The sequence below is a fragment of the Pygocentrus nattereri genome, chromosome 7 (assembly GCF_015220715.1).
Source record: "Pygocentrus nattereri isolate fPygNat1 chromosome 7, fPygNat1.pri, whole genome shotgun sequence".
In the NCBI taxonomy this organism is placed as follows: domain Eukaryota; kingdom Metazoa; phylum Chordata; class Actinopteri; order Characiformes; family Serrasalmidae; genus Pygocentrus; species Pygocentrus nattereri.
In genome coordinates this window covers 40,585,385-40,609,628 of record NC_051217.1, presented here as the reverse complement: position 1 = coordinate 40,609,628, position 24,244 = coordinate 40,585,385, and the positions used below count along the sequence as shown (strand labels likewise).

Here is a 24,244-nt window from a genome sequence, read left to right as displayed (position 1 = left end):
TTTCATTTTTAAATATTTAAGTATTGTCTGAAGCATCATGACAAATAATTTTGGTGTAATACATGATCAGGCAGATATGTAAGGGGTCTAAATAAATAATGTCCTAGTTACACTATTATCAACCCTTCCTGGAAAACAACCCCTATCATTTTAAAATGTATTGCTAATCCAGTCATTTATTGCAATTTTATGGCACAGTCATAACAATTTCCAATTTCCCAAGGGTGCAACAATAATATAAGGTGAAATACTGGATTCAGCCTAGGCCCTGATTGGCTCAAATATCAGCCACAGATCATTGCTCCTTTGTCTTGTCAATCATTACACTAGCTCTCCTCATTGGACAGAAAATGCCACTTTGCATTATGTCAGGCCCCATGTTCTGCTGTTATTAGATATATATAAAGACACAGTTCTGCTCAATATAGTGAGCGGATTCTGTAAGGCACATATTTCCTATAGAGAGCCATGCTGTTGCTGGCAGACATAATGATGATAATCTTTTTTACAGCTGATGCTACAGCACAACAATGTATGGCATACGGAGCTGATGATCTTCTTCATTTTTCTAAAGAGGGTGATGTCTCCATAGGAGGCATTTTTTCATTCCATCAGTTTCCACTAGATGTGAATCCAACACTACAAGTCAACCCAGGAAATATTAGGTGTTTTGGGTAAGAGAGTGAAGTATTTAATGGGATAATTCGACCCAAAAAACAGTTGTCTGAAACTGAAACGAAAATGATTCTGTAGGATTTGAAATAGTTAAGACAATGATGAAATATGTAATGTTACATTTAAAGCTGAACAGTGGGGTATATTAGGAAATATTGGGCATTGCACAAAATGTAAAACCATAACAAAGAGACAGTTGGGTAAGAAAGGACTGAAAGGAATGAAAGAAAAGAAAAATATATGTTTGCTTTTAGGGTTGATCCAGGAGAGCTGCAGTATGCCATGACTATGATGTTTGCTATTGAGGAGATTAACAATAGCACAGATATCCTTCCTGGCTTTACACTGGGCTACAGAATATATGGCTCCTGTCCCAGCATTCCTCTCTCTGTGAAAGCATCACTGGTTCTCATTAATGGCCCAGAAGACAGGATTGATGAATGCATCAAACTCTCCTCCGTGCATGCTGTCATTGGGGAGACGACTTCAACAGCCACCATCGGAATTGCAAGGACCATGGGCCCATTTCGGATACCAGTGGTGAGTCAATGGAAAATTTGATTGGTTAAACCAAATTTAAGCATAATAAAGTGTATATTATGCTGTTTATTCCACACTATTCTGGTATAAGGAGATTATTATAATATGTCTATAACCATGTTGACAGACTTTTGTGTCACTGGATTATCTCTGTCTAGAGTTACAATTACTCCTAAAGTTTCATTTGCCATGTTGAGTAATTAGGCAAAAGCATATTAATACTTAATAATAATAAGTCTCAGTGTTGGATAAACAATGTGCCACAGAAAAACAGAAAAGATAAACAGACATTTTTTTTGTCAGATATGCATTTTAACAGATGGAATATACAGACCAATTTAAGACAGTTCAAGCTGAGACATCAGATCTCGTACGTTGTATCTCGATTTTTATCATTTTTTAGTTTTTGACATAATTTGAAAATTCCTGTTGCTCATTTCATGAAGAATGGACCAAAAGACCCACAAATGACATGGACAAATGTCTGGTTCCACTGACTTACTTTAAAAGTAAAGTATGCTTATTCTTTTTCTTGCAAAGTTGCCATTTTGGAGATATAAGGTTATGACACCAGCGATATGAATATGGATCTGACTGTAGTTTAATCCCAGTATGACTGCATTTTTCTTTCACAGCTCAGTCACTCAGCTACCTGTGCATGTCTGAGCAACAGAAAGGAGTACCCCTCTTTCTTCAGAACAATTCCCAGTGATTACTACCAGAGCAGAGCGCTGGCAAAACTGGTTAAGCACTTTGGCTGGACCTGGGTAGGAGCTGTTAGAAGCAGGAGCGATTATGGCAATGATGGAATGGCCAGTTTTCTAGAAGCTGCTGATAAAGAAGGAGTATGTGTGGAGTACTCTGTGGCTATTTACAGGACTGACCCCAGAGAGAAATTTCTAGATGTGGTGGACGTCATTAAGACATCCACGTCCAGGGTCATTGTGGCTTTTGCAGACGGTAATGACCTGGACATCCTCATTGAAGAGCTTTACTACCAGAATGTGACTGGTTTTCAGTGGGTTGGCAGTGAGGGCTGGATCACATACAGGTATTTAGCCAATGCCATCAACTATGCTGTGGTTGGTGGTGCAGTAGGCTTCGCTGTGCCCAATGCTCATATCCCAGGCTTGAAAGAATTTATTGCAAGCAGCCGACCCTATATGACACCAGGTAATACAGGACTGGTTGAACTGTGGGAGAATGTATTTGACTGTAATCTGAGACTTCAATCACACAATGGTGCCAAATCCTGCACTGGAGAGGAGTCTCTGGAGACTGCACACACAAGGTTTACAGATGTCACAGATGCCAGCCTGCTGAACAACATCTATAAGGCTGTATATGCTGTGGCTTATGCTGTGGATGGACTGCTGGCCTGTGTGGAAGGGAAGGGGCCATTTCCCAATGGCTCATGTGCAAATACACGAAGAATAGAGCCATGGCAGGTGGAATTGAGTACAGTGTATTTTTATTGTCACAGCATTTCTTTATTTATGTCTTTGCCATTTGTTTCAGTAATACATTGTTCAGTTGTTCAGTCTTGTACACTATGTTTTGCAGGTCCTTCATTACCTCTCACAAGTAAATATCACTATGAAAAATGGAGAGAAAGTTCTGTTTGATGAGTTGGGTGACCCAGTTGCACGCTATGCTCTGGTCAACTGGCAGATGAACAGTGAAGGAAGCATAATATTTGAGACCATTGGTCTATATGATGCATCCCAGCAAGATGGCCAAGAGTTTGTAATGAATGATGATGTTACTGCAGTCTGGGCAGGAGATCAGCGAATGGTAAGCAAAGCAGAACAAGTTATATAAAAAGGACTCATTTTGGGGCACAGACGTCTCCAGGTATAACAATAAATGTTGTATTGAATTGTATTTTTTAACAGAATTACCCATGTTCTTCAGGTTCCTAGGTCAGTATGCAGTGAAAGCTGTCTCCCCGGAACCAGCAGGGCTTTCACAGAGGGGAAGCCAATCTGCTGCTTTGACTGCATTCCTTGTGCAGATGGAGAGTTCACTAACACCACAAGTGAGAAGACCAGGCTCCTCTCTTTTGCCTTAATGCTGATGGTGTTTTTAAGTGGCCGACTTAAAGTTCAAATGATTTCACACCTTGTAGAAATGTCCTCATTTCCCCTTTTTAATATGCCTATGGTTTCAGATGCAGTGACATGCCTTCCATGCCCTCTCGAGTACAAGTCAAATGGGAACAAGACTCGATGTGACCTGAAAAATATTGAATTCCTGAATTTTAATGAAGTCATGGGAATTCTACTTGTGACATTTTCTTTGTTTGGCGGATGTCTCACAATCACCATTGGCTTGATTTTTTTCCACTATAGACAGACTCCCATTGTTAGGGCCAATAACGCAGAGCTGAGCTTCCTGCTGCTCTTCTCACTGACTCTGTGTTTCCTCTGTTCACTTACTTTCATTGGCCGGCCCTCTGAGTGGTCCTGTATGCTGCGTCACACAGCGTTTGGGATCACCTTCGTCCTCTGCATCTCCTGTGTTCTGGGGAAAACAATAGTGGTGTTAATGGCCTTCAGAGCTACACTTCCAGGCAGTAATGCCATGAAATGGTTTGGGCCTCCACAGCAGAGACTCAGTGTTCTTGCCTTCACTCTCATACAGGTCCTAATCTGTATTCTTTGGTTGACAATATCTCCTCCCTTTCCTCATAAAAACATGAACCATTACAAAGACAGAATTATTCTAGAATGTCATGTAGGATCAGCTATAGGTTTCTGGGCTGTGCTGGGTTATATAGGATTTCTGGCTCTTCTGTGTTTTATTTTGGCTTTTCTAGCTCGGAAGCTGCCTGATAACTTTAATGAAGCCAAGTTCATCACATTCAGCATGCTCATATTCTGTGCAGTGTGGATCACATTTATCCCAGCTTATGTCAGCTCTCCTGGAAAGTTTATTGTAGCTGTGGAGATATTTGCCATTTTGGCCTCAAGTTCTGGAGTACTTTTTTGCATATTTATTCCCAAGTGCTACATTATTTTACTAAGACCAGATAAGAACACTAAGAAACATATGATGGGTAAACATCCTTTAAAGTCCAAATGTCTGACAAGCTAATTGGGCTACAAAAACAAATATGTAATAATATGTAATACATAAAAGATATACAGTACATATAAATAATACAATACAAATGTAAAAGATCATCAGTACTCGCTGTTTCTGTACTATATTTGATACTGATTATACCAAGGTGCCTATGCGTGAACTATCTAATAAAAATAAAAGATTCACCATGTGTTGTGTCTTTTTGGTAAGCAGGGAAAATAAATGAATAACAGTGAATTATGGATTTTCCTTAAAATGCTAATGAGAAACCAAAACATCCTAGCCAAAAACAAAAGGGATGGTGAATTTCTAACTAACATGTGACGGATGTATGTGTGAGGGCTACCATGTTGCCTAATCATGCAATTTATGTGATCTATGCTTCCTAAGATCATATGAGAAACTTATCTACATTTATAGCACAATCTACAGTCAGAAAAGTAAGCACAGTTCAATATTAAACACAAGGACATACATAATAGAAGCGAACAAATGTTTTAAACAATGGGGTAAAACACGTTTATATAAAACAGAGTTAAATGGATGGTCCTGTGGACAAGGGGCTGTTACTGACACTGATGAATGCCTAGTCTATATGCTCTAAACAACATAGCTGTGTCCCAATTCAGGGGCTGCATCCTTCAGAGGCTGCATTTGAAGGCTGTTTGCGCCACAGCGGCGCGAGTAGGCTGTCTCATTTCGAAGGCTCCTTTATATGCGGTCGAGAAGTGTCCTTCTTTTCCACAGCAACGAAGGATCCAACATATCCTAAGGTTTATCGTGTGCTGGCGAGCATTCAACACGGCGGTGTCAGCAGAGGAATGAAAGGCGGCTGATAAGTACACTTACAAACAGGTATTTGGTTAAACCAGCGGCAGTAGCTAACGACACAAATGCTAAAAAATACAATTTCATCTCCGGCCCTAAAATATGTAAAAAAATAATAATAATCTGGCTCTATCTTTAAAGATTTTAAAAAGACCTTGACAGGAGTGACGCTTCATGATGCAAGGCGGGAACAGCGGAGCTGTGACGCAGATAAAAAATCATCCGCAGGGCAAACCGTCTCATTACCGTTCAGCCTTTGTGGGTCTAAGCAGCCTCATAATGTCTTCATAGACTGCGTCTTTTGCAGGATGCAACTGTAACCCAGGTGTATATTTACAGCCCTTGAAATCTGGAATATAGTTTGGTTAAACAAGAGGAAAATGTTAACTAACGGTGTATTTAAAGGCGCCTTGCCCTTTAAGAAACCGCTCGCGAAAATTAGAAGAAGAAGAGCTTTCCGTCTGGTGCGCGTGTGCGAAAACACGAGGGAGAGAGATAGAGAGAGAGAGAGAGAGAGAGAGAGAGAGAGAGAGAGAGAGAGAGAGAACTGTTCTGAACCTAGACAGTGCTGAAAATAGAGAAAACAGTTAGGAAATAGGCTTTATTTTCAACTGAAACCTGGAAACCCTGATACTACCTGAATACTACCAGACAGAATATCTTGAAAACTGACCGACGGTTCTGGAGTAAGTTGTAAAGAAAAAAAGTATGTTAATACTGTTATGGTAAAATTATTATTGAGTTCATAACTGTGAGAGTGATGGTGAAATGTTCAAGAAGTAGCACGCTAGTTGGGCAAATTATTAGCCGTGCTGTTAACCGGCGCCATTTTCGTTAAGTTGTGCAGGACATAGCCAAATGGTGTTGCGCAATGTTATGGTGTGTGGAATGAAACCAGGTTATTAATAAGAGTGTTATTCTTTGGTCTGTTATACAGGCCAGGTTTTTTTGAGTGATTATTCAGTTCCACGTGGCCTCCGAGTGTACAGTTAGCGGGCTGCAGCTGCACCGTGTGGACCGTGGATGGTGAGCCAACCCAAGAGTGATCATTGAATGCACCATTCTCACAATTCCATTCCTCCGACATGGCAGGAGAGGAGAATTTTGTTTTTGACGATGGGACACTAATTGAAAGATTTCTGGTTAATACAGTGCAATGGATTGAGTAATCCTAAAGAGGATCCAGTTTCTATTTTTTATTTTTGCCAGTTTGCCATTTTTGGAAAGGACAGTTTATTTTTCCTTCCGGATCCTCCCACTGACTCTTAATACAAGGACTATTAATGTGATCCTCTGATCATTCCAACTGGTTCTTGACGAGTGAAAGAAAAAAGAGAAATTATTCATGGAAGATTTTGTAAATATTCTAATTGTGATCATCACATTATATTTTGATCTGATTGAACCCTGAATAGCCAACGTGTGAGAAAAGAGCTCAGAACCTAGCGAAAGAAAAAAAAAAGGGGGAAAGAAAGAAGACAGTGCTTATCTTGAATTTTGTTTGAAACAAGGGTTGTTATGTACTACTTCTCCAGAATATTTTGTGCATATTTCTTTTCAAGGAAAACTGAAATACTTTGGTTAAAAGTACTTAGAATACAGTTACCCTAAAGAAAACCAAGATACCAATAACCGATACTTACCTGTATACACTAAACCTGTAAAGAAGAGCCAAAATAAGAAACTGCTTAATTAAATCAGTTAACTTAAGCAACCGTAAGCAAAGGCACTTGTTCAACTAACACAAGGGGAATACTTACCTTAAAATTATTAGAGGTGATATTAACAAGAACCAATCAAACTAACACTGGAACCAAGAGCAGGTAACGGACAAAGCTAATAAAAATTAGATGAAAATCTAAACTCAAATAGGCATTTAAAAGGAAAAGGGTCGTACTCTACAGAAACAAAGGTTAGGTTATTCTGTTTTATTTTATTTCACTTTTGTTGTTCATTCATCACTGTCGACTGACATTCCCTCTTGAATCAAATGGCGAAGCTTATTTTATTAAAGCCATTAGTTTAATTTCCCTTATCTGTGTTTCTGGATGCTTCTCTAAGTCCTACCACTCCTCACGAACCTAGAACTGGTCCTGTAGCTTACTCACCATTGTGGACCATAGTGCACTGGTCTCACCTCATACCTCACATATGCTACACAACCCCTGAATTGCAACACACTCAATGTATACTCCAGCCGTCCACATGCAATTGCAAGGGCAGGACCCAAAGGAAGGTGGCATCCAGTGGACCAAGGACCACTAACAAGAGTAGAGACACATGGAAACCAAATGCCATGCGGTAATTTGTGGACGGCGGCAAATGATTGGTCACCTGATCAAGCTACCTGAGAATCTTGAATAGTTTCACAAATTGCAGGCTAAACACATCAGTGGTGTGTTAAAATCTGAAGTGTGAAGCTATACCTGCCAGGCCAAAGTTTTTATTCTGGGGACTCAATGCAGAGCTGGATGAACTGAATCATTTGCTTAAAGGTAGCCTTTGAAAGGCGGACTTCTGGCCTTTCGCTGTTGTTCACTTTGGTGGAAACTCATCCATCTCAGAAGTCTCTATAAGACCATGATTCCTTGAAAACAGTGGAGGTTTGTACATTAGTGAGACTTACAGTTAGTCTCAACCTGCCCACAGTCCACGCTTATGATATTGGGCCTTAGTTTAGGAGGCTTTAGGAGCAGGACCTTGTGGCTGTGAGTGCATGTGTCCACCAGAAGAATATCAAAATTTCTTTCAAAGCAAATGGAACAATCTAGTGCAGCTATTTCGGGTTTTTATAATCAGTAATTTATCCTTGTATATTTGGCAAGTGCAAGTTCGATCTGAGATGAACATGGATGAGATCCAGGTCTTTTCCAAAGTTTTTGGTTGCATTTCCAAAATGAGCTCCTCTTGAGCCAATGACACCACAATGCATGATTGTGCAGACCTAATATATTTGGGGCAATTCTAATGATGTTTTGGATCCTGATGTTTCTATGTTCCGTAGTTTAGATGGTTCAGATTGTTTCAGCTAGCATTGCCTGTTGTGATCTGCTTATGATAACTTGAAATGAACGGCAACAAGAAATATATGCTTGATATTGAGAGAACACTGCCCTTACAAAATTATTGGCATCCAACTTCCACAATCTGGAAGTTTCCGTACAGTCCTTGGAAATTATTCTGTGCCTCAGAAATCAAAAGGTAGCTGCTGCCTCTTGTGTCGACTCCAGCCATCTAGCGCTCTTCTTCAGGAGAGCAGTCAAAAAGGTAGCAAAGATGTTGACAGTTCTTATAAGCCAGCTTTGTTATAAATGTTAGAACAGGGGTTTCACATTTCCTTGTGGGCCAAACTATGAAATCAACTCAAGAAGGCCTTGCTAATAGATTATTAGAGCAGGAAAGTTTAATGGGAAAGAATGCTTAACTCTGCAGATCCACTTCTGGAGGGTAACAGGCCGCCTTGAACTCATGCATTTCAGTGCCCTTGTTTCTTACGGCAAGTCAACTCTACACAACTTTGATAGTCTCAGAATCGTTATACTGGCTTGTGGCCAGTAGTTTCCCAAGATAGTAGTGTATGCAATACATGAGTGATTGCAGTTGAAGCTTTCTCACTACACAATCTTTTTCAAAGCACAAATATTTGTGAAAAAGCACTCGTAACAAAATCCTACTGACTCTGAAAGTAAATGAAAGAATCACCAGCACCACAGCACAGAGGAGAAGGCTGCAGCAAATATTCTCTCAAAGGCTCTTTCAAACCCACTTAAAATGGCAGAGGTCAGCAGCCACAGTCAGTATTTGCAGGTTTTTCTCCAAAAAGCTCTTCACCATCTTTATTTTGTTTTGACTGATCACACCTTACTTCCTGGGGTTTTCTTCTGTGCTCTGATTGGCTCCTGCTCGTTTCTCCTTCTGTTATGTCTTGTAGAGGAGCTTACTGTACAAGATTAGTGACCATGCTTGAAAATATGGATATAACTGCGACGGCTCACTGACCATGTCACTGAACCATTCACACTACAAGGCCAGTTCATATGGGTGTACGCAGCGATTCGTTGTCTTTGCCTAGAAAATCAGGCTAAAATTGTGTAGTGTGCACTTGGCTTATAGACGTATCTAGATAATGAATTATTTTTTTTATGAAAGTAATTTTTAAGCCTTGATAAAGGTGATGGTCTCACATCTCCAGACATGTTATGCAAAATCTTTTAGACCACTATATAATTTATGTGTAACAGCACAAAAAGACCAGCATGTCTCTTAGCATTTGATTCACAAAAGACTGAAAAACAGAGGTGGTATTATTAAGTCCCTGAGGCATCACCAAGAATTCATAGTGGACGGAAAGAGTAGAGAAAATGGTTCTCACTGTTTTCCACCTTTCTCTAAGTCACCAAATTGTAGACAAATGGGACGTAAATCTAATGTGGTGAAGAATTTATTTCTGATGTTCTCCAAAGGAGCAGGCACAAAAAGATGGTTTAAACTTTACTGTATGTAAAGTTAATGGTTAGGCACACCTCTTTTGACTATGGCCCAGCAGTGTGACATTACCACAGAGGATTTGCTTTTTCCATCTGTATAAATACCACACATCCTTCCTATCCAACCAGCTGAAACATCAGACCTTGCACACACTCAATCATTATCTTTACTCAACAGTTGAAAAGGTGGATGGAGTCTATCTTTACTCTCTTGCATGTAGTAATGGGCATTATTAATTTTTCTAGTACAAATGGAACTTTCTGTAACCTGCAAGGAGAACCTGTAAACCCACAACTTTCAAAGGATGGTGATATTTTCATTGGAGGGATCTTTCCCTTTCATAGCAGCTGGGACATGACAGATGTGTCCTATATTCTTAAGCCATCACCGCTGACTTGCGTGAGGTAAGCAGTGCAACAAAGTGAGATTTTCAGATTTTGAATTAATGTGTTATTTTAAATAGTTACATTACAACACAGTCATAAAGCTTCTAGATGTCATTCTTAAAATTTGTACATCTATTTCTCTGTGTAAATCTGTTTCTTTCTAAACCAGTCTTGATTTCAGAGCTTTCCAGTTTTCACAGTCTTTGATTTTTGCAATAGAAGAGATCAACAACAGCTCCTCTTTACTCCCTGGTGTTTCACTGGGCTACAAGATCTATGACACATGCAGTTCCACGGCTATGGGGGTCAGAATGGCTATGGCACTGGTTAATGGAAATGACAACTCAATATTGGATGAGCACTGCACAAAGCCAGCACAGGTGCAGGCCATAATTGGTGAGACATACTCATCAGCATCAATGGCTATCGCGAAGAGTGTTGGACCTTTCAGCATTCCCTTAGTAAGAATTCAATATTATGATTATTATCATGGCAGTTGAATGTTAAAAGAAATGCTGACATGTAAAATAATTTTGGAAATTACTGTTAATTTTATGTGCAGCTATAATATCTGGCATAAACAATTAAGACTCCACCTAGTCCCTGACATACCTGTGTAAATATGTGAATTTAGATCAGTCACTATGCCACCTGTGAGTGTCTCAGTGACAAAAGGAAATATCCATCATTTCTGCGCACTATTCCCAGTGATTATCACCAGAGCAGAGCACTGGCAGAGATGATCAAGCACTTTGGCTGGACCTGGGTGGGTGCAATCAGAAGAGATGATGACTATGGTAACAGTGGAATGGCTGCATTTACTGAAGCTGCAGAGCAGCTGGGCATTTGCTTAGAATATTCCCTTACGTTTTTCACAACCTACTCTCAAGACAAAGTGCTGAGAATAATCCAGCAGATCAAAAGCTCTACTTCTCGAGTGATTGTAGGATTTCTTGGTCACTGGGACTTGGAAATTTTGCTGAATGTATTTTATGAGCACAACATCACTGGATACCAGTGGGTGGGAACTGAAGGTTGGATCTCTGATTCAGGACTAGCCACTCGGGATAAGCACAAAATACTGCAAGGAGCCATCGGGCTAGCTATTCCAAAAACAACAGTGACGGGTCTGAAGGAATTCATTCTGGATATATATCCACTGAAATCTGCAGGCAGTGCCATTTTTACTGAATTCTGGGAGACTTTATTTCATTGCAAATATACAGTGCAGAATAACTCAAAACATACAACAGTGTGCACAGGACAGGAGAAGCTCTCTGAAATGGACAATGAATTCACAGACATGTCCCTCATGCCCATTTTCAGTAATGTGTATAAAGCAGTATACGCTATTGCCCATACCCTACACAAACTTCTGGGCTGCCTGCAGACATGTCCAACACAGAAGCAGCCTGATCCTCTCACTGTAAGTTAAAAACATGGATCTTGTCCTTAAAATCTCATAACTTTGACAAATGTATGTAGAATAAAGTCTGAAAAATCAGCCAAAATGCTTTCATAGAGAAGTACTGGGCTCTTTCAAATGCTGTAACTTAAACACTCTTTTAATTTGTCAGTTTCTAGAACATCTTAAAAGAGTGCGCTTCAAAACCAAAGAGGGCGAAGAGATTTATTTTGACGAAAATGGGGACCCTGCAGCTAAATATGAAATAATAAACTGGCAAACAACTAATGATCAGCAACATCAGTTTGTCACTGTTGGGCTTTATGACTCTTCTTTTCCTGCTCACGATCGATTAGTGGTAAAAAGGGCCTCCCTTGTGTGGGCACAAAATAGTAATCAAGTAAGCACAAGGAATAAATGAACAATTTGGTCTCAATAATACAATATGTACAACATGCACACACTACTTTTGTGCTATTAAAGATTTACTTTGATCACAGGTGCCGGTGTCTGTGTGCAGTGAGAGCTGCCCTCCAGGCACCAGGAAGGCTGTGCAGAAAGGAAAGCCTATCTGCTGCTTTGACTGTATACCATGTGCTGAAGGAGAGATCAGTAACAAGACAGGTATGAACATCCAAAAAAGCTGAAATAAACAATGTGTTGTTTGTATTAGAACCCTTACCATCCATCCATCCATACATTTTCTAAGCCGCTTCTCCGTCAAATAATATTTCTGAGAATTAAGTCTAAACAGCTTAAAATTGAGATGTTTTTCTCCATGTTTTTGGAGAAAGAAATTATATGTTTTGTTGCTAAACAATGGAGACATTATATGTAAAGCATTCTTTCAAATACTTTCCCTGTGCCTCTAACTTTTTTGTCATTCATGTTATTTACCTTTCTCTGACAGACTCGATAAAATGTGAACAATGCTACCAAGACTTCTGGTCAAATCAACACAGGAATGAATGTGTAAAGAAGGAAATAGAATTCCTGTCATATGAGGAAACCATGGGAATTTTGCTAACAGTAGTTTCTATTATCGGTACATTTTTGACAATAATAATAGCAATTATATTCTTCAGACATAAAAATACTCCAATAGTCAAAGCCAACAACTCAGAGCTGAGCTTCCTGCTGCTCTTCTCTCTGGCTCTGTGTTTCCTCTGTTCTCTTACTTTCATTGGTCAGCCCTCTGAGTGGTCCTGTATGCTGCGTCACACAGTGTTTGGGATCACCTTCGTCCTCTGCATCTCCTGTGTTCTGGGGAAAACAATAGTGGTGTTAATGGCCTTCAGAGCTACACTTCCAGGCAGTAATGTCATGAAATGGTTTGGGCCTCCACAGCAGAGACTCAGTGTTCTTGCTTTCACTCTCATACAGGTCCTTATCTGCATTCTTTGGTTAACAACATCTCCTCCTTTCCCCTTTAAAAATCTAAAGCACTATAAGGAAAAGATCATCCTAGAATGTCATTTAGGATCAACTATAGGTTTCTGGGCTGTGCTGGGTTATATTGGACTTTTGGCTCTACTGTGTTTTATTTTGGCTTTTCTAGCACGGAAGCTGCCTGATAAGTTTAATGAAGCCAAGTTCATCACATTCAGCATGCTCATATTCTGTGCAGTGTGGATCACCTTCATCCCAGCTTATGTCAGCTCTCCTGGAAAGTTCACTGTAGCTGTGGAGATATTTGCCATTTTGGCCTCAAGCTTTGGTTTGTTATTCTGCATCTTTCTTCCAAAGTGTTATGTAATCATACTGAAACCAGAAAACAACACTAAAAAACAAATTATGGGTAAAGTGCCAGTTAAGTGAGATGGATATTCTCTATTTATATGGCCTTATGTAAAACATGGCACTTGCCCCAATAATTATAGTTTGTTGACATTTTAAAACATCTTATTATTCAAAATATTAATAAAAAAAGATAATCTTCAAGATGTAAACAAATCAATCAAAGCAGTTTGATGCAAAATGTTGAATTTTAGAAAATCTATAAAAATAAATAAATAAATAATAAAAAAATCTAATTTATAAGGGTGTCAATTGGAATCAGGGCAATTCATTTGCCATCAGAATAACCAGTGAACCAACATCGGCCTTCTGAGTTTTTAGACATGATGGCTTGGCTTTTAACTCACTCATTCATTCACTCACTTACTCATTTACCTTTGTTTATCAAGACTTTCCACAAGGGGGAAGCTATTGCCACTCTAGTAACTTCCCCAAGCATCTATACAGATCAGCAGGATCTCTTATGCTTGCATTATGTATGTTACCATTTACAAACTCTCAACAAATTCACTCTTTACTTCATCATATTAAGTAAAAACTAAACCCTGTGTATCTTGATGTAACACCTGCAATGTACATGTTATTATTGGGAAATTATGGAGTTAGAGAAGGTGACACTAAAATACTTTGGCATATTATAATATATGTTGCATGTGTGATCAGCTGCTTCATTAGGTTTACCTCCATGTATCTACACTCATTGCCCATTTTTAAGCTCCGCTTACCATATAGGAGCACTTTGTAGATCCACAGTTACAGACTGTAGTCCATCTATTTCTCTGTATACTTTGTTATACCCTTTCACCTTGCTTGTCAATGCTCAAGACCCCCCTCCCCCCCCAGAGCAAATATTATTTGGGTGATATGACACCACTGACATTCCATAGTGGCATGTTACAGTGTGTTGCAGTGGTATGTGAGGTTTGGACACAACAGTGTTTTTTCTGTGATCATGATGCTGCCTACGTGAATTTTAGATGTCCATGGCTTATGTAATCAAATGAAAGCCTCAACCACAAAGACAGGTCAGAGTTGTTTTTCTTCAACAGTTATTACTGGATAAATACATTTCTATGTCAAACTCCAATAAATGTGCAAATACTTTATTTCCACTTTTAACTGAGCAAGATTTTGACACAATATCCATACTTTGGATTTCTCTATACTCTTTCCAATCTGCCAATAAAACAAGAAGCATTGTGTGACCATGAACAGGATAGATTTCTATCACATACTGAGTGTCAAATCAAGATGACAAGCTACAAAGAATTTCATTGTCCAAGCCATTATCAATGGAGTAAATAGTTTTGGAAAAATCTGGATAGATATCCTTAAGCATGACGGCTGATTTCAATCACATGCTGAGTGTCAAATCAACATGATAAGCAACAAAGAATTTCATTGTCCCAGCCATTATTATTATCAATAGATTTGGAAAAATCTGAATAGAGATCCTTAAGCATGGCAACCAAGACCATAAAAAAACCAAGCTACATAAAAAAGTCAAAACAGAAGAAAAGCATACTGTGACCTAATTATCACAAAAACAATAAATAGTGCCATACTGCCCACCCCTCTGCAAAATTAATACAAGTGTTTTTGTCCATCCCCAGAACCCACAGGTGAAGCAGACTGAACAAACAAATGGGACACACTGTTTTAGAAAGTCCCACCTCCTTTCATTTTGGACCAACAGTGTAACATTTCTGTAAAGGATATGTCTTTCCAACTGTATAAATATCACAAATCCGCCATATTCAATGAACTGATACAACAGACCTAACATAGAAGTTCTTAGTCATCATCTTACCACACTCTTAAGTATTATACCTGATAGTCCAGTAAGGGGATGGAGTCTATCTTTATTCTCTTGCATGTTGTAATGGCCATCATCAATTTTTTCAGAATAAATGGAACTTTTTGTAGCCTGCAAGGAGAGCTTTTATACCCACAACTATCAAAGGAAGGTGATATCATAGTTGGGGGGATTTTACCCTTCCATAGCAGATGGGAGGTCACAGATTTGTCCTACTTGGTCAAACCACCTCCAGCGAAGTGCATGAGGTAAGCAGTGTATGAAAGTTGGTACCATACACTTTGAATGAATATGTATTTTATTACCTGGTGCTAAACAATACGCACATGTGCAGCATGGATGATGCTTAAAGACGTTTGCTCAAATAAGGTATCTGTGTTTCTCTTTTATGCTTTTGACTAGCCTTGATTTCAGAGCCTTCCAGTTTTCACAATCCTTGATCTATGCCATAGAGGAGATCAATAATAATTCTTCTTTACTGCCTGGAATCTCACTGGGCTACAAGATATATGACTCCTGCAGTTCCACAGCAATAGGGGTAAGAATGGCTATGGCACTTGTTAATGGAAATGAGAATGCAGTCTTGGATGAGCCCTGCACTAAGCCAGCACAGGTGCAAGCCATAGTGGGTGAGACATACTCATCTGTGTCGATGGCTATCGCGAATAGTATCGGACCTTTTAGTATTCCTGTAGTAAGTATTAATTCAATTTTCATCAATGAAATAAAAAAAAAAAATCACTGTAATAATAATTATTAGAAATCAACAACCCTGAACTTAAGGTATACTTTACTTTATATACTATGTTGTCATTTTCCAAGTGTCAATATACAAAAATGTCATGACTGAATATAACAACTGATACACCTGTGTGAATCTGTTTTAGATCAGTCACTATTCCACCTGCGAGTGTCTTAGTAGCAAACAAAAATATCCCTCATTTCTCCGCACTATTCCCAGTGATTACTACCAGAGCAGAGCACTGGCAGAGATGGTCAAGTATTTTGGCTGGACCTGGGTAGGAGCGATAAGAAGAGATGATGATTATGGTAACAGTGGGATGGCTGCATTTATTGAAGCTGCAGAACAGCTGGGTATATGTCTAGAATATACCCTTCCATTTTTTAGAACCTATTCACAAGAAAAAGTGCTGAGGATTATTGAGCAGATCAAAAGCTCTACTTCTCGAGTGATTGTGGGATTTGTTGACACATGGGATTTGGAGATTTTGGTGCAAGCATTTTTTGAACACAATGTTACTGGATACCAGTGGGTGGGAACCGAAGCCTGGATCTTTGATCTAGAACTGGCGACAGCAGATAAATACAGCATACTGCAAGGTGCCATAGGGTTATCGATTCCGAATACAACAGTGACGGGTCTGAAGGAATTCATTCTGGATATACACCCATTGAAATCTGCAGGCAGTGACATTTTTACAAGATTCTGGGAGGCTCTGTTCAAGTGTAAATATAAAATACAGAATGACTCTGATGATACAACTGTGTGCACAGGCCAAGAGAAACTGTCTGAGGTGGAAAACACATTTACAGACATGTCACTGATGCCCATTTTCACAAATGTGTATAAAGCAGTATACGCTGTTGCCCACACTCTACATGACCTTTTCGGCTGTACGCAAACATGTCCAACAAAGAAGCAGCCTGATCCTCTCACTGTGAGTATAAAGTCTGATTAAGCACTGATTTGCACTTAGGCCATAGAACTCTGGACATACATTTGAATCACAAATGCTTTTCTTTTAAGGAGAATATAGAGCTTTCATTACAAACACTTTTTCAAAGTTATAACAATTTTTAACATATAGGTCTTGCTCTATATTGTAAGTTTCTAGAACATCTGAAAAGGGTGCATTTCCAAACAAAAGAGGGTGAAGAGGTTTATTTTGATAAAAATGGTGATCCTCCTGCGAAATATGAGATAATAAACTGGCAGAAAAATAAAGAACACCAACATGAATTTGTCAATGTTGGATTTTATGACTCCTCTTTTCCTGCTCGCAATCGATTAGCAGTGAACATGACATCTGTTGTATGGGCACGAAATACGAATCAGGTGAGTAAAAAGAAGGAAATGACATATTGGTCTCACTGGAAGCATATATCATGTATGCTTTAGGAAAGTGAAATTTCTTTGATCACAGGTGCCGGTGTCTGTGTGCAGTGAGAGCTGCCCTCCAGGCACCAGGAAGGCTGTGCAGAAAGGAAAACCCATCTGCTGCTTTGACTGTATACCATGTGCTGAAGGAGAGATCAGTAATATGACAGGTGAAAAACAGGAAATAAACATAAAATACTCTCTGCATTACACACATCACTAAAAAAGTTTTATGATGATTTATTGTAAGTCTATGATATCCATCTTATCTGCAACGGGCTGTTGTGGTTGCAGGTTTTCATTTCAAACAAGCAAGAGGTCACCTGATTCTATTTGTTTCATGAGTTAGTCTCAGTCTGTTCTCAGTCTGTGTTTTCATACTTTGCTGGAATGAAAATCTGCAGCCAAACTCCTTGTGGACAGGATTTAAGAAACAGGGAGGTACAGAGGTACAAAGTAGCTTCATAAATTTTTCTGTACCCAATAATGATTCTCTTACCATATTCACTCTATACATCTAAATCTGTAGTTTATATATATATATATATATATATATATATATATATATATATATATATATAATTTTTTTTTCTCTGTCTCTCTCTGACAGATGGGATTAAATGCACACAATGCCATCAAGACTACTGGTCAAATCCAAGTAGAGACAAATGCATAAAGAAGGAAACTGAATTTCTGTCATATGAGGAAACGATGGGAATTTTGTTGACAGCTGTTTCAATAATTGGTGCTTTTATTACCCTAGTAATAGCAATAATGTTTTTTAGATATAAAAATACACCAATAGTCAGAGCAAACAACTCAGAGCTGAGCTTCCTGCTGCTCTTCTCTCTGTCTCTGTGTTTCCTCTGTTCACTTACTTTCATTGGTCGGCCCTCTGAGTGGTCCTGTGTGCTGCGTCACACAGCGTTTGGGATCACCTTCGTCCTCTGCATCTCCTGTGTTCTGGGGAAAACAATAGTGGTGTTAATGGCCTTCAGAGCTACACTTCCAGGCAGTAATGTCATGAAATGGTTTGGGCCTCCACAGCAGAGACTCAGTGTTCTTGCTTTCACTCTCATACAGGTCCTTATCTGTGTTCTTTGGTTAACAACATCTCCTCCTTTCCCCTACAACAACATGCACTACTACAAGGATAAGATCATATTAGAATGTCATTTAGGATCAACTATAGGTTTCTGGGCTGTACTGGGTTATATTGGTCTTTTGGCACTTTTGTGTTTTATTTTGGCTTTTCTGGCTCGGAAGCTGCCTGATAACTTTAATGAAGCCAAGTTCATCACATTCAGCATGCTCATATTCTGTGCTGTTTGGATCACCTTTATCCCAGCTTATGTCAGCTCTCCTGGAAAGTTCACTGTAGCTGTGGAGATATTTGCCATTTTGGCCTCAAGCTTTGGTTTACTGTTTTGTATCTTTCTTCCAAAGTGTTATATAATCATACTGAAACCAGAGAAGAACACTAAAAAGCAAATTATGGGAAAAGTGTTAGCTAAGTGAGCTACACCCAACAAACCCATAATTACTGTAAACATATTCTGGCTAATATTTTATTTGAAATATATAATTTGCTGTAACAATTAAAATTTTCCTCTGTTTTTTTATGGTAGTAGTTTGCAGGAAATTTGCAATAATATAAACACACAGCATCTTGTCTATGTATAATTTTTTTTTAGTTTTTCTCAAGTCCTTTGTCTGTGGCCAGTTTATGATGACAAGATCACAGTTGCCTGGATATTGGTATAGCCAGAAATGATACTGCCCCTAACACACTAGCACCAGCACAATTCTTAATTTACTTGGGATTACTATGTTGGTGCTGCAGTGCTGGGAATGGTCCATAGCCCCAACCAATATATTGTGGTCCTTTTCCAATGAAGGGCAGGATAAGGGGTGGCAAATTGTGTATAGTGATAGATGAGCTACAGTCAGTTATTGTATAACTACAAAGTGCACCTGTTTCGTAAATCTATGTGTTAAAATGGACAGGGTAGGTCATTCTAGTAAACTGGCAACTCACAAAATTCTATTCAAAGGTTTAGATGCATCTGAGTAAATGCTTTGTCTTTCTAGGAAAACAATAAAGTCCATTTTTAAGTATTGTTTACAGATTCATTTTGTAAAACAACACAATTTGGTTTAAACACATTTAAAACACACACAAAACAAAATATTTACAAGAAAATAATTGTAAAAAGGTACACCTGTAGACAACAAGAAATATGGAGAACGTGATTAGAAAAGGACAACAGAAGAGTGAAGGTTCAGAGCACTGACTCAGTTAGTGAAGTTACTGAAAGAGGGGTCTGGATAGCAGTCATAAGTGACAACATCTATGGCAACAATGGCATGGCAGTGAAAGAAATGAGCTAGAAAGGGGAGTGGAGCCCTTCTGTATAACATAGTTATTGAAGCTTGATAAAAACAGTGGGTAGTATTGTACAAGAGGTACACAAAAGCAGGTAGACACCATTAGGAGCCAATGATACAAGAGACTCACCAGAGACCACCTAATTTCATAGATAGTACCATCAAGAACATAACATGGTAGCACTTTTTGGGGTATGACATGACTTCCTTGTCCACCAAGGGGCATTATCACTGCAGGTGGAGGTTTGATGGCATATACTGGGGCATGAGGCAACAGAAGAAGAGTGGTCCATGACAGAAGTACCCCTCTCTCAGGTACATGATGTGATTCTTTTATATTAAGCAACAGTAAGAGTAGAGACACTAAATTACAACTCAGGAACTAAGCAGGAATTAATGAGTAGTGCTTCATTAACACAATCAAATTCTATGAACTACCAGGGACTACTAGTTAACTGTGCAATAGGTAATAGTGAACTCATGATTAGAGTCTCATAGACAATTACTTAATACCTAGGGTTTTAGAATAACTACTCATTACTGATAAATTCAACATTAATTGCTCAATGGCTAAGTCTTAGAAGGGTCCTGGTGAACTGATAACTGATGGAGTGTATTACAACACTTCTAACAGTAGAGAAATACACTACACAGTGTGCAGTCCCTACAGTATAATAGATGAGATCATCCATTACTATTCACAGAAACAAGTATCCTCAGAGAAGCCTTGGGGCATCACACCACACTGTACTGACAGGTGTCCATCATGTGCTTGTTTTGGTCAGAAACCTTAAAAGGCTAATGCACATCTTCATATTTGGCAGTGTGAATCAATTTGCACATCAGCCTACAAATGAGACAACTACTAAAATACTACAGTATTTAGCATGACCAATTGGCCTAACTGCATGTCTTTGGACTGTGGGAGGAAATCGGAGAACCCGGAGGAAACCCACGCAGAGACGGGGAGAACACGCAAACGCCACACAGTTAATGAGGATCAGAAACAGTATTATAAAGTGAAATGCATGGTAACTCATGACTAATGAACTAGGAGTTAATGATTATTGGGAACTATATTTTAAAGTGAAACACAAATTAACTCATTACTAATGAACTAGGAGTGATCAGCAACAGTATTATAAAGTGAAATACATTAGAAATAAAAAAAATCCCTAAAGAAATGATGTACTGTCATACAAAATGACCATAAATCCAATAAATCCACACCCAAATAAATTAATTCAAAATCTGGATTTATGTTTAATGATGCAGCTAGCTAACTCAGGAATCTTTTCACATTTGGACTGTTCACAAATGAAAAAGGACTCAATAACCGACTTTTTACTCTTACTTTTTAAAAAATGATTTATGAAGACTTTTGTATGACAATACATTATTTCTTTAGGGATTTTTTTTATTTCTAATGTATTTCAAAGTCTGAAACCTGAGACTGATCACAGTATGGTCTGCTAGAGTAAATATCAAAACCTCTATGTATTTGTACTACTACTACTACAATAATAATAATAATAATAATAATCATCATCATCATCACCAATAGTAGTAGTATTAGATTGTTGTGATAGAAGACTTGTTAAAAAGCACTGACTAAGATGTACTTAAATAAGTACATATTTGGTGTATCTGCATGAAAAACATTTTTCCCCTACATTTTTTTCTGTCAGGACTATGGAGAAGACTTGACCTACAGACAATTTACACAGGCCCACAATTTACTTTAAGACCCTGTATTTTATTTCAAATAAAGTCTAATTGATGTTTCCATGATGACCTAACTGGGTAGATCAGAATGTTTTCATTTGATAATAAAAAATGAATGTAAGTGTTTTGGTTTACATTTAGTTGACCTTAGGCAGTGATTCCAAATAGTGTTTAGGGAAGAAGGAAAATGAAATAATCTATGATCAAAGTTATAATGCAGAATAGGACAAGCTCTCAGACTCCTTCAGCAGTGATGACTGATTATTTTCTATGATATAGCTACCTAATTCAGGAATATTTTCACATTTAGACTGTTCACAAATAAAAAGGACAAATAAATACAAGCAAACAACTTATTTATTCTTACTTTTCTCAAAATTTATTTATTAACATTATTTGTACTACATTACATGGACAGTGTAGAAAAGAGGTGAAGAAGAGGGTGCAGGCAGGATGGAGTGGGTGGAGACGGGTGTCAGGGCTGATGTGTGACAGAAGGATAGCAGCAAGAGTGAAAGGGAAGGTTTACAAGACAGTAGTGCGTCCTGCTATGATGTATGGTTTGGAGACTGTGGCTCTGTCTAAAATGGTATCTCATTAGTAAAGAGATACCATGTCTTTCCCTTTATAATACTGTTCCTGATCATCATTAACTCCTAGTTCATTAGTCTTCTTCTTCTTTCGGCTGCTCCCTTTAGGGGTCGCCACAGCGGATCAACTAGTTTAACTCCTAGTTCATTAGTAAAACTACTCATATATTTATAAGTAGTTCTCTAGTATTCTAAGAAACCATAGTTACTAAGTAATACTCTATGAGACTCAGTAGTTATTGTTTAGTTAATAGTGAACTACCCTTATCATTAGTTCACTGTTAGCTACCAAATAGTTAACTAGTAGTTGGTAGTTACTTAAGTCTTAATGCTGCACTACTATTTTGTTCCTGCTTAGTTACTTATTAACTATGAAACAACATCGTAAAGTGTTACCAAAAATATAATAAGAACAAGCTGGAGATGTCATGGTTTCCCGTTGTTCCTGTATCTGTTACTTGCTCTGTTTTGTAGCAATGTGCTTTCTGCCATGTGCTTGTATCTTGTGCTCCTCTCTTCCCTACTGGTATGTTCACCTGTCCGTAGTCTCAGCCTCAGGTGTTCCCCATTTGTTGTAGCATTTATCTAGCACTTTGTTTCAGACTGTGTTTGTCTGGTCCACTCATCACTTTGTCTAATGTAGTGGTTCTTTCCTTACATTGTGTTTCGTTTGATATTTGTGTTTCTTTGTTTAAGCCTTGTAGTACTTGTTGTACTTTGCTAGTTTGTTTTGATTAATAAAGTCTGCTCACACTTATGATGATGATGATGAAACCTTTATATCCAGCCTCCTTGCTTGTTCCATACATGACAGTTGACCAGACCATTTAAAATGGATGTAGCAAGCTTGTTCAAAGTACAAAAGAAGCTCCTTGAGGAGAATGAGCTTAAGCTTCAGCAGGGATACCATTTGCTTCGCCAGCTTCAGCCTTTTTTCTCTGGTGGGGGTGAGAGGGCCACCTTGCTCTCAGCCCACATCTCCACCATCCTGGATGGGGAGAGAGCCGGTTTCCCTGGAGGGTAATTTTGATGGGCTCCAAGGGACTCAGACTCTGACCGGTGTATCGCCCAGCAGCAAGCCATGACTGCTCAAGCCTCCCCAGCTCCCTCAACCAGCTATCAGGCAATCTCTTGAAGCGGAAGCACAAACGCTGTGGCTATAATGGCAGTGAGGGTGTAGCCAGTCCAGCAGCACCAGGACTGTTGGTGGCTGCTGAGCAGCAGGCCCGACTACCTCCGCGAACATCACTGCAGCCATTGCTGGCTCCCCACCATGTTCCAGTGCCAGCTTCGAGAGTTTCTGTGCCCCAGGCAGCTCCTGTTCCTGTTCCCGTGCCCTGGTCACCCTTGCAGTCTCCTGTCTGGCAGCTCTTGCAGTCCACTGCCCAACCTAAGAACTTTCAGTCTATGCTTCCTCTTGTGTCGTGACAGTGTTTTACCCCACATTTTGCTTCTGTTCTTGTTTCTGTTAGAATGTTTAAGCCTGTTGACGTTACTGTTTTTGTGTCCAACTCTAGATTTGCATCTGTCCCTCTTCTGATCACTATACCTGTCCCTGTTACTCTCATAGTCTCTGTCTCTGTTATTCAGTCTCTTGTCCAGTCCCATGCCCAGTTTAATTGTCCTGTTTCCTGTCTAGTCTCCTGTTTGGTCAAGTTTCATGTTTTTTCTGGTTCCTCCTTTTACCCAGCTTCTACGTCAGATGGCTTGTTATTCACACCTTGGGAGCTGTGCGTTAGGAGTGGGGTTCTGTCACAGTTTCCCCTTGCTCCTGTGTCTGTTACTTGCTTTGTTTTGAAGCCATGTGCTTTCTGCCATGTGCTTGTGTTTTGGTTCTTGTGCTTCACCCTTTCCTCGCTTTCCCTATTAGTATCCTCACTTGTTGATAGTCTCCATGTCCACCCTCTCCCAGGTGTTCCCTATTTGTTTTAGCCTTTATCTAGCCCTTTGTTTCAGTCAACGTTTGTCTAGTCCACTTGTCACGTTGTCTGATGTAATGGTTCTTTCCCTTCCTTGTGTTCATTTAGAATTAATGGTGTCTTCACAAACATTCACAAATATAAGTCATGTGTACTAATGCATCCCTATATCATTATGGATGCTGGCTTTTGAACCGTGCACTGATAAGGTGCAGGATGGTCCCTCTCCTTATTAGCTCAGAGGATGCTGTGTCTATCATTTCCAAAAAGAATTTATAATTTTGATTTACTGGACACAGGACACCATCAAATACAAAATAGCCACATATTTCTTAAAAATAATACATTTTCTGTATCATTGATTTATTGCCTTTGTACTATCATCAATGAAATGAAAGGGTTTAAATGATCTGTATTATAATTTTGCATAGTGTTCTAACTTTTTTAGAACCTGAGTTGTATCTTCTTCACTGTGTGCAGC

General features: G+C 39.0%; 2 protein-coding genes across 2 annotated transcripts; both read left to right on the top strand.

Annotated features, from left to right (window-relative positions):
- The first annotated feature begins 468 nt into the window (after nucleotides 1–468).
- Nucleotides 469–13,227, top strand: LOC108434069. Its single transcript, XM_037539897.1, has 12 exons — nucleotides 469–674; nucleotides 930–1,215; nucleotides 1,851–2,663; nucleotides 2,779–3,009; nucleotides 3,130–4,289; nucleotides 8,322–8,397; nucleotides 9,796–10,022; nucleotides 10,174–10,465; nucleotides 10,639–11,430; nucleotides 11,582–11,809; nucleotides 11,910–12,033; nucleotides 12,320–13,227. The coding sequence occupies exons 1-12, from the start codon at nucleotides 469–471 to the stop codon at nucleotides 13,225–13,227; spliced, it is 5,343 nt and encodes a 1,780-aa protein (XP_037395794.1).
- Nucleotides 13,228–15,055: 1,828 nt separating this feature from the next.
- Nucleotides 15,056–18,659, top strand: LOC108434068 (extracellular calcium-sensing receptor-like). Its single transcript, XM_037540131.1, has 6 exons — nucleotides 15,056–15,270; nucleotides 15,425–15,716; nucleotides 15,910–16,701; nucleotides 16,872–17,099; nucleotides 17,188–17,311; nucleotides 17,752–18,659. The coding sequence occupies exons 1-6, from the start codon at nucleotides 15,056–15,058 to the stop codon at nucleotides 18,657–18,659; spliced, it is 2,559 nt and encodes an 852-aa protein (XP_037396028.1).
- Nucleotides 18,660–24,244: the final 5,585 nt, after the last annotated feature.